This window comes from Dioscorea cayenensis, chromosome 12, assembly GCF_009730915.1.
Source record: "Dioscorea cayenensis subsp. rotundata cultivar TDr96_F1 chromosome 12, TDr96_F1_v2_PseudoChromosome.rev07_lg8_w22 25.fasta, whole genome shotgun sequence".
NCBI classification, from domain to species: Eukaryota; Viridiplantae; Streptophyta; class Magnoliopsida; order Dioscoreales; family Dioscoreaceae; genus Dioscorea; species Dioscorea cayenensis.
In genome coordinates, this window is record NC_052482.1 from 20,670,642 (window position 1) to 20,682,129 (window position 11,488).

The 11,488-nt window shown below is 33.4% G+C and overlaps 1 protein-coding gene across 1 annotated transcript; it reads right to left on the minus strand.

Annotated features, from left to right (window-relative positions):
* Positions 1-310: 310 nt before the first annotated feature.
* On the minus strand, positions 311-3,778 carry LOC120273302 (receptor-like protein EIX2). The gene is made up of 2 exons (XM_039279925.1): positions 2,757-3,778; positions 311-2,639 (listed from the first exon to the last, which is right to left on the minus strand). Exons 1-2 carry the CDS (start codon positions 3,776-3,778, stop codon positions 311-313), a joined length of 3,351 nt encoding a protein of 1,116 aa, XP_039135859.1.
* Between the last annotated feature and the right edge of the window lie 7,710 nt (positions 3,779-11,488).

The window sequence follows — 11,488 nt, forward strand, 5'->3', positions numbered from 1 at the left end:
ACACCAAAGTATAAGGGGGAGGTCATGGGTTCAAATCCCTCCCCAGTGACTGATTCATTCATCTTGTTTATATCTCGTTCACCCGGGATTCTTATACTTATTCTCATACTGCATCATACGATGCATCCGGGTTCAGATCTTGTTTAGTCTTGTTTATATTCAAATATAAAAAAAGCGACATCGTCTATTATTCAAATATGAAAACAAACAGGGAAACTACTCCTAATTTCATGCACGGTAGCTTGGGTGGCATTAATATTTAAAGCTAGTGATACATTAATAACTGAGCAGCAAACAGACCCTTTGCTAATCACATTGATCTCATCACAAAGAACAACCTCTTGATCTTGGGTACAGTGATCATTATCTTTACATACATCATGTCGTACATGTGGTCCAAGTATTTGAAATAAAGATACCTCCATTCTTTTTTGAATAGGAGTATTCCCCACACAATCCAAAATCCAACCACAAATCCTGGCATCAAACCAAGGTAAAACCAAATTGGTGGACTATCGTTATTATCATCTTCTTGACCATTAGCTTGGCTATTTGATGTTGGTTCATCATTTGTGCAATTCTTATCGAGAGGAGCTCCACAAAGATTAAGATTACCAGCATACATAGATGGATCATTAAAAGTGGTCAAGTGTCTAGTATAAGGGATTTTTCCAGACAAGTTATTATGTGACAGATTTAAGCTTCCTAGAAAATCTATTGTAGAGAGGCTAGGAGGAATTGACCCTATGAGCACGTTTCTTGAGAGATTGAGAGATTCCAATGATTGCATGAGACCTATATTGCTGGGGATTTCACCTGATAATTTATTACATGACAAATCCAAGTTTTGTAATGCAACTAAGTTAACTATTTCTTTTGGGATTTGGCCTGATAATTTATTTGCAGAAAGGTCTATGAATTTAAAAGATGAAAGAATGACTCCATATTGAAGGTCTAATCCTTTTGTTGACACAGTCATTGTAATTACTAGCACTTCAGATATATTAGAGGAAAACCCTGCTCCACCATTCATACTAGTATTTATCATGCCCGTGAGGTTGCCATAGGATTGTGGTATGCTGCCTACAAATGAGTTGTGGGAAAGATCCAAAAAATGAAGTGATGTGAGATTGGATAATAAAGGCAAGTTACCTGAGAAATTATTTTCTTTCAAAGTCAAGATCATCAATGAAGTCATGGTTTCTCCCACCCAATTAGGAATCTCGCCAGAGAAGTTGTTGTTGTCAAAAATAAGAGTGGTCATGGAAGTGCACTTCTTCAGGAATGATGGAAACTCTCCATGCAATTGATTGTTGCTTAAGTGCAACACTTGTAGAGATAGTGAAGAATTTATGAGGGAATTTGGAACCTCACTTGCCAATGAGTTGTTTGCCAAGTTAAGATACTGTAGGCTTGTCAAATTGTTCCAGCAATTCGGGATTGCCCCTTCAAAGTGATTGTTGGAGAGTTCCAATAACACAAGGTATTTGAAATTGCAAAGAGAGTTTGGAATACTACCAATCAGGTTGTTTGAAGATAAAGAGAGGGAAGTAAGCTGAGGACTTATTCCTCCAAAGTTTCCAAGATCAGAGGGAATGTTTCCTGAAAGTAAGTTACTGCTCAAGTTCAGTGCATCAAGGTTAGGAGGAAAATAAGGAACAGATCCCTCAAAACGATTAGAGCCAAGGAATATGCTAACACCATCTAGTTTGGCTTGGAATTTAAAGCTATGAGGAAGTCTTCCATTGATCTCATTGTTGCTGAGATCTAAGTATAATATACTGTACGTGATGTTCCAAAACCAATCAGGTATTGAATCCTTGATTCCAGCATTAGATATATCCACAACGTCAAGATTCACTTGGTTAGCCAACCAAACTGGAAATTTTGGTCCAATATTACAATAAGATAAGAATAAGCCGTTAGGCTGAAACCCTGGAATCCGATCAGTGCTTATATTAAGGACCAAATTGGTATGATCAAGGGTAAGGTTCTTGAGACTTGTGAGATTAGCCAAATGAGCTTCGGTGATAACAGAGTTGTAGTAGTTAAAGTTGTAACCAAGATCCAATCTCAGCAAATTTGAAAGTTGCGGGAGGCTTTCGGGGATGGGGCCATTTAAATCATTGCCGCTAAGATCCAAATATTCCAGTCCTGAGAGTCTTCCAAAAGATTCAGGGATGGAGCCATTTAGTGCATTATCATAAAGATGCAATTCTTGTAGCTTTGACAAGCTGCCAATAGATGCAGGAATGGAGCCATTTAGTGCATTATCATAAAGATGCAATTCTTGTAGCTTTGACAATCTGCCAATAGATGCAGGAATGGAGCTGTTGAAGGAATTAGAAGAAAGATCGAGATAGTTGAGATTTGTGAATTCACCCAACCAATCTGGCAAAGGACCTTGTAGTGAGCTATCTTGAAATGAAAGTCCAGTCAAATTTTGCCTTATGCATCTAGAGAATGTGTCTCTGAAATCCTCCTCCAAGCTCTTCCCTACAAAAGTGCCATCCAATTGAAGCAGCTGGAGATTGCAGAGGTCGCCAAATTCTCTCGGCATATCACCAGAAATTCCTCTATTGCCAGACAAGAAGAGAAATTGAAGAGAAGCTGCGTTTCCAATGGAGGAAGGAACACAGCTGTTGAAGGAATTAAAGGAAAGATCGAGAAAGGTGAGATTTGTGAATTCACCCAACCAATATGGCAAAGGACCTTGTAGCGAGCTATCATGAAATGAAAGTACATTCAAATTTCACCTAATGCATCCAGAGAATGCGTCTCTGAAATCCTCCTCCAAGCTCTTCCCTACAAAAGTGCCACCCAAGAGGAGCCGCTGGAGATTGCAGAGGTCGCCAAATCCACTCGGCATATCACCAGAAATTCCTCCATTGCCGGCCAAGGACAGAAATTGAAGAGAAGTTGCATTTCCAACGGATGAAGGGATGGCGCCAGTAAAACCAGTGTAGTACATGTAGAGCTCACGTAGGTTGGGTATTCTGAAGAGCCATTCTGGGATGCTAGTGTTGTCAAACATGTTCAGTCCGATATCCATGAAGGTGAGGGAGGTGAAGTTGAGATGTGGAAGAGATTCAGGGATGCTGTTCATTCTGCATGCAAACAGAGAAACATTTTTCAAATGACGAAGCTTGTTGAGTGATTGCATGATGTTTTCCACACCAGAAAAGTTGACATGATCCATAAAGAAATATCGGATAGAAGATAGACCAGATAGCCACTCAGCATCATCAACCTTATTATAATAATTTGCTAGGTTGAGGTAACGCAGCCTGGTGAGATTACCAAGCTCATGAGGTATGATGCCAGTGAAGCTTGAGTAGCTAAGGTCAAGATGAACCAGGTGCTCCAAAGAACCTAAAAACTTTGGAATGGAGATATTAAAGAAGCAATTGTTGCTGAGATCAAGGTATTTGAGGTGTTGGTGGCCAATAAGAGATTCACTGATGTTGCCACTCAGGCTCAACTGATCATCACACCAACCATTATGAAGATCATAATCATAATCATGATAGTGTCGTGGTTGTTTGCGTTGGAGGTTGAGGCGAAGGATATGGCCAGAAATGTTGTCGCAGCGCACGCCAGCCCAGTGGCAGCAGTCGTCATCATTTTGATCACCCCAAGATGAGATGGGATGAGCCTTGTGATGTATGATTTGGGCTTTGAATGCGAGCAGGGCGTCTCGTTCAGCCTTGATGCAGCCTTTGGTAGTAGAATCACTAGCAGTACTAGTACTAGTACTAGTACCAGTGATGAAGGGCATCATCAAAACAAAACATAATAATAATAATAAAAATATTAATATTGATACTTCTTGTTGTGTGGAAGGGAATCTTAAAAATGGTGGTGTATCTTTGTAATTAGCAGCAGATGCCATTATTAAATCTCGGATCTCTTCTGCTCAACCACTATCCATATATATAGAGACACACACCCTCACACATAAGGCTGAGAAAATTCATATAATTTAACTTTTTTTTATTAAATATTAAAAAAATTCTTCTAGAAAGAGAGACCGCAAACTAAATAATAATTGAAGTTAATATGTGTGAGAAAGGTAAGCTATGGAATGTTTTTAAAATGTTTTTTGTAATAATAATTATTATTATAATAATAATAATAATAATTATTATTATTATTATTATTTAATTCTTAGTTTAGCCTTGTCGTTGAGATTAATTATGGTTTGGATAATGCTAATACTTCAAACTAGTTAAGTATTAAATAAAAACTTAATCATAATAAGTCAAAATCTAATTAAACTTAAATTATTCAATAATATATATATATATATTTAATAAATTCATGGTTTATATACTTAATTATATATATATATAAACTTTCACATCATAAATTAATCATGGAACTTTGATGACTACATATCAAAGTCAAGCTAAGCTGGCTAAAATTGACATTGATGGTCAACTGAATACATGAACTAGTTAAAGCCAAACCTGCATTAGCTTAACTCTTTATTAAGCTTTTAACTGGCCTAATTAGGGGCTTGTTTGGATGAGTTTTTGAAAAACCCAGAAGTGCTTTTTTATAAGTTAAGCACTTCTGGGTTCAAAAAGTTATTTCAGACGTTTCGCTAGCGTTCGTAAAAAGTTGAAAAACAATTTTTTTTCGGAAGGTAGTCGTGAGCAGCTTCGAAAAACTGCTTTTTTAAACTTTATTTTTACGACTCGCTTACGTAAAAACTAATACAAACACAAAATATAAAAAGTCATGAAACTTTTACTCCTGAAAAGCACTTTTTCCGTAAGACTTCTACTAAATTAAAAAGTGTTTTTTGAGTGTTCAACCCAAATGCTACATACTGCTTTTGTACTATCAAAATAATTTAAAATAAATTGAATAAACATTACTTTTTGAAGAAAAAAAAAAAAGCAACAAACGAACGACAAACACACAACTCAAAAGATTTTATCTGATAATTATAAAATCATATGAATAAGTGGGAAGTGTATTGATAAACAACAATAATAATAATACAATTAAAATTTTCACTACTAGGACCTCTAAAAGTTTATCCCAAAACTTTAAAAAAATAATAATAACTATGTATGAGATTTTAGTAAAAAACAACCAATTAATGGCCAATAAGGATTTACAAAAATAGTTGGATTTTAAAAAAGAGGAATTATATAGTCAAACAAAAATCTAAAAAATAAAAAATAAAAATTCAAAAAACTAGAACGTTGTTAAAAAAATAAATGGCAGAGGCATACATGGTCATTTACCACACAAACAGTTTTTTTATGAATAAATTTTTTTAATTAATAAGGCATCATTTTTTAAGCTTCTAGTACGCACTCTTGTTTTTCCAACATTTAATATCTTCATATGCTCGGTTGTCCTTGGTCTTTGGACAAATTTCAAATTTTAAGGTAAATTGTTATTTAAAAAAATAAATTATTAATTTCTTAAAAAATTGAAAAATATAAAACATACAAAAAAATAACAACAAAACCAAAAATCATACTAATGAATAATTTTTTTACGAATAATTTTCCCTTATTATTAAGGCATAATTTTCAAAGCATTTAATTCTATCAAATTTTCCAACTTTTAATATTTCCATTTTTAAGATGGTCCTTATCGTTTAGAAAAATATGTAAGTTCTAAATATATAAAGTCTAAAATATAATGAGGCCAATTCAATAAATTATATTCATATAATAAATATTTTAATAAGTCTATTAGTCAATTTTAATTGTTATTATCCTTGCCATTATCATTATGTTCACCATTTTGCATTTTATTTTCAAGCGAGTTAAGATGGAGAATTTATCATCATCATCATTATTATTATTATTATTATTATTATTATTACTATTATTAAAGTAGATAAATTATATTGTTTAAGGTTAAAAATAAATAAGAGCATAAGTTTTTGTGTTTTTACTCTTAACATTACATGCCAAAAAAAAGAAATGATATTGACTAAGTAAAATAATATTATTACAAAAAATAACATTAATTTAAAATTTAAATTGAATTCACCATCCAATACATTTTTTTTTAAAGATACGTAAACCACTTTAATTAAAAGAAAAACGAAATAGAAAAGTACAACACCAACACAGAAAAGAATCACTAGATGTGGTACAACAAACATGTATGTTATTATAAAGAACTCATGTATGTTATTTAATAAAACAGTTAAAAATTATTCATCTTAATATATTAGAATGTATTAGAATGTGATAATTAATTAATAGATGAAAAATATAGGCAAAAAGATGTGGATACATAACTTTCGTTTTGGTAATCAATAGATGGAACTTAATTAAGCAACAATGAAGAGAAAAAAGCATAAAAGATTCTGTCAATATGAAAATCGCATTGAATGAACATGAAAATCGCGAAAGTTTACGTTAAGAACCTAAATTATATTCTAATTTATTATAAATTTTAAATTATTTTTTAATATCAACTTTCACATCAGAAATTAAGCACTGACAATAGGAAAAGCTTGATAGCGGGTAATTTTCTTGGTTGAGCACTAACCTTTGGTCATATTTCAATTTGAGCACCAACATTCAAAACGTATCAAAGTGAGCATTAACATTTAATTTGGTTTCATTGGTGAAATTATTGGGGTTTTCCAGCTAGAATTCAGTGACGTGGACGTCGGACTCTACATCATCTTCACCCTCGGAGGCTACCACATCAGTAATTTCTCCAGATGTGCACTTCTCCTCCATGTTAACTGCCACATCAGCCTCTTCATCCTCTGTTCTGATCATCTTTTTCCCCTTTTTGCCCCCACTTGTTGATGTGGCAATGTTCACAAGTGAAGATGAGGTAGAGTCAAGTGTCCACGTGACTGAATTCTCACCAGAAAACCCCAACAACCTCACCGGTGTAACCAAATTAAATGTTAGTACTCACTTTGATACATTTTGAATGTTAGTGCTCAAATTGAAATATGACTAAAGGTTAGTGCTCAACCAAGAAAATTACCCGCTTGATAGCAACACGTCAAACTTAAGTTAAGTCAATTAAAAATGACATTGCCAATCAACTTAATACATGAAATGCCGTGTGTTTGACGCATAATCAATTGACCGACTTCCCAACAAATGCCCATTCTTTTCCAAAATTTGGAACCATTTTTGTAATATTTTCAACACCTCTTGTACTCCACTTCCTCTTGCCTTTGAAAGAGGTCTAGTCTTTCTCAATGCACAAGGGATACTAGTCTTTATGATATTTGGAATCTTTTATTAGGCTATTAAAAGAAATATTTGGTTGGAATGTGGAACACAAATATTTGATTGAAAAAAGAAAATTCTTAATGCATCATTTTTAAAGCATCCCTTATTTTCAAATATTTGGTCATTCGTCTTTGTAGGAAAAAAAACTTGGAAGACTTATTAGTCAATTATTATGTAATTAATCTTTTTATAAATAATTTTGTATAATTTTTAGGGCGTCATTTTCAAAGCATTTAATACTATCATTTCCTCACAAATGATATATATTTTTATTTTCAAGATAATATTATAATTTAGAAGAATAAATAAATTAAAACTAAAATATTGCAAGGTCAATTTAATTTATATTATTAATGAATTGTGGTTTATTCACCTTTTCAAAAGAATAAATTGTATTTATATAATTAATAAATATCTCAACAAAATTCGTCAAAGTAAATCCTTATTTTTATGGTTAAGTCAGTCAAAATAAATTCTTTTCTTTATTATTAACATTATGTGTGTACATATTACAAATTTATATATTATTTTTTAGCAAGCCAAGACCTAAAAGTACTATACCAAATTGACTAGGAATCCAAAATTTAACTTAATAAAGAAATTAAACCACAAATGATATCAAATAACCATTTTTATTGTTCAAGTAGATAAATCATATTTCTTAGATGAAAAGGAGCATAAGTGTATCTTTCTTCTCTTTCTTTTCTTTCTTCTCTTTTCTTTCTTTGTCTTGTTCTTTCTATTTTTTTTTATTTTTTTTATTTTATTTTTTAGGGTTATTTTACATGTTACTTGTGCTATATGATCAGCTACCTTATTTTCAAAAATAAATAAATATGTTTACAAATTTTTTTATGTAATTTTGGTTATTTTAAAAAAATTCCGCTTATTATTTAATTCACAATAATCCTAAATCCTAAATTCTAAAACCTATTATCTTTAAACTCTAAACATTAAAGTTCATAAATCCTATCCGACATATCATAACAATGGAATAAGTGAAATGTTAAAAACATGTGGCACGGCAATCATTGATTAGAATGGGACATTGCATAATAAGGTGCAACAGTTTCATCCAACCCTTTTACTATGACACAATATAAGCTCATAAAAAACAACATTAATTTCAAATCTAAATCGAGTTAGTCATCCATTACATATTTACATTAATATAAAATATAATGAACAACTCATGTATTTTATTCAATAAAATGGTTAAAAGATATTCATTGCAATATATTAGAATATATTATAATACAATAATTAATTAATAGATGAAAAATATAGGCTAAAAGATGTGGAAAAAATGATACATTCACTGTTAAATCCTACTACAAATTTCTAATAGATGGAGGCACGCGTAACCCGCTATATCCTCAATTTTGGAAAACCAAATATCCAAGCAAAATTACCTTATTTTGTTGGCTAGTTTGGGAGGATAAAATTCTAACTCTCTCAAATTTATTCAAAAAAAAGTGTAACCAAAACACCACAGATACATATGTCCTCTGTCATAAAGCCTCTGAAATAGTGGAGCACCTCTTCCTCAAATGTGAATACTCAGAACGAATTTGGTCCTTCTTTTTTCAAACCCTCGATCTACACTTATCTCCATTAATTGTCTCCAGAATTTGGACTTCATGGCTACCAGCATTAAACTTTGAATAACAAACCTTGTGGGACCTCAGTTCAAGAGCCATTATTTGGAATATATGGCTGGAATGAAATAAACACATCTTTCAAGTACTTTACCTTCTCATATTGTGATCTTTAAAATTGCTAATATACTTCTCTTGGTTTTCAGCAGCAACAGACCCTCAACAGTAAACCGATACTAAAGCAACCCAGAGGATTGAGCATTCCCTCAACTTCCTTAGCACAAGAAGCGCAAACCATGCTGGTGTTTCAAAGCATAATTTAGCCATGGAGTAGTTTACTCCAGCAAGCAGCCTAGACAGGCCAGTGATTCCAGACGGTAGTCTTCGCCAATCCAACTACTGCTCTTCTTCATTCTCTTTTTTGTCTTTTTTTGTCTTTTGCTTTGAGCACTTCACTATTGGTGAGAGTCTCTTTGCTCTTTGTGTTGTTGTTTCTATTGTTCTTTTATTTTTGTGTGTGTACTTTTTTTAAAAAAAAAATAAAATTGTGATTTATTTACTTTATTTAAAAAAAAGTGGAAACATAATTTCCTTTCTGTTATTTAATAGATGGAACTTAATTAAGTAACAATGAAGAGAAAACAGGATAAAAAATTCTGTCCTTTTTTCCATCAACTTTTAATTCATTCCTAAACCATTCCAACTTTTTTATAAGCATTTTTTATCCCATGGAATGAATATGAAAATTGCTAAAATTTATGTTAAGAACCTAAATTATATTATAATTTATTATAAATTATAAATTATTTTTTAATTTTTCTATCAACTTTCACATTAGAAATTAAGCACTAACAATAGGAACATTAATAGCTACACGTCAAAGTCAAGTTAAGCCAATTAAAAATGACATTGCCGGTCAACTTAATTCATAAACTGCCGTGTGTTTGAAGCATGATCAATGACCGGTTTCCCATCAAATGACCATTCTTTTCCAAAATTTGGGACCATTTCTGCTATATTTTCAACATCTCTTGTCCTCTTCCTCTTGCTTTTAATGAAGTCTAGTAAAAGCAATATGGATATTAGTATCCATAATGTTTAGAATCTTTTATTAGGGCTATTTAATGGAACGTTTGATTGGAATGTGGAACACAAATTTTTGTCGAAAATAGAAAATTCTCAGGTCGTTATTTTTAAAGCATTTAATACTCTTATTTTCCGACATTTGGCTCTTCATCTTTGTAGGAAAAAAACTTGGAAGACTTAAAACTTAATTATATTATAAATAATTTTTTATAAATAATTTTGTCTAATTATTAGGGCCTCATTTTCAAAGCATTTAATACTATGATTTTCTGACCTGTGATATTTCTATTTTCATTATGATACTACAGTTTAGGAGAATAAATAAATCAAAACTGAAATATGACAGGATAAATTTGATTTATATTGTTAATGAATTATGGTTTATTTAAAAATAAATAAATAAATTGCATTTATATATTTAATAAATATTTCAACACAATTAGTCAAGGTAAATCCTTATTTTTATTATTAAGTCAATCAAATTAAGTCAGTCACGGTGGGGCTCGGGATCCTCATGGCGGCTCTCGGTTCTCTCACGGCGGAGCTCATCCTCATCGCGGCGGAAACCGTTTCTCACACGGTGGATATCGTGGCAGTGCTCGTCATGGCCATGGTGGCTTCCGAAGAGACACTCACTCGGAGGAGTCCGATTCGCTGCATCAACCCGTCAACGCTGCTACGTTGGTTTCCCATTCTCCACCTCCAGCTGAAGGACCTCAAAGGACTAAGAACTCTCCTGTTAAAGAAGGAGTTTCTTTCGCTGATATTGCTCTTCTTTCTCCACCTCAAGAGACCGTTGCTTCACTGAAGCGTCGTCGATCTCCGGATTTCGAAGAAACTTGCAAACGTTGTCTTAGATCCGGGCACAAAGTTGAAGATTGTCGCCACCAACTCACTTGCCGTCGTTGTTCTGGAATCGGACATTATGCAGCTAGATGCCCTTTTAAACCTCCTTCCTCTGGCCCACACCCTGAGAAGCCTAACCAGAAGAAGAAGCTTCCCTCTCCTAAGCCTCTGCTCCATGTTCCCATCTCTTGAACTACTTCAAAGACCACCTCTTTGAGGATCTCTCTTCCCATCTCCGAAGCTATCATTCAAACCAAAGAATACCTCAAAAGAAGGGTGATCATCAAGGTATTATCCGGCAATGCGAGTGTTAACTCTCTTCATGACGCGCTGCCGTATCATCTGAACTTCGACCAATGTGAGAACATCACCCCCTTCGGAGACTTCTTCATTCTCACCCTTTTCTCAGCAAAAACAGCAGCATCTATAGTTAAGATTAACAAGCTCACCCTCTCCACCAAGCATGGCCCTTGCACCATCAGTCTCTCACACTGGACCCCGGGAGTTCGGTTCTCACGCCGTGGCAGTTGGGAATTATAACTGGATAAGAATCTCCAATCTCCCTCTCCATTGCTGGAACTGGGATTCAATTGTGGAAGTTTTGAGACCTCTGGGAGAGCTTATATTCGTCCGAAAGCATGAAGATATTTCGCTTGAACATATGCGGGTCCTCGTGAGGCTAAAATCCCCCACTTCCTTCCCTATAGAGATGACCGTTGA

What these genes read in the sequence shown, in the direction of transcription:
- LOC120273302 (XM_039279925.1), bottom strand. Translation starts at nt 3,778, where the DNA reads ATGCCCTTCATCACTGGTACTAGTACTAGTACTAGTACTGCTAGTGAT. An exon ending in GCATTCTCTGGATGCATTAG is followed by an intron (nt 2,640 to 2,756) that starts GTGAAATTTGAA and finishes TTCCTTCAACAG; the next exon opens with CTGTGTTCCTTCCTCCATTG.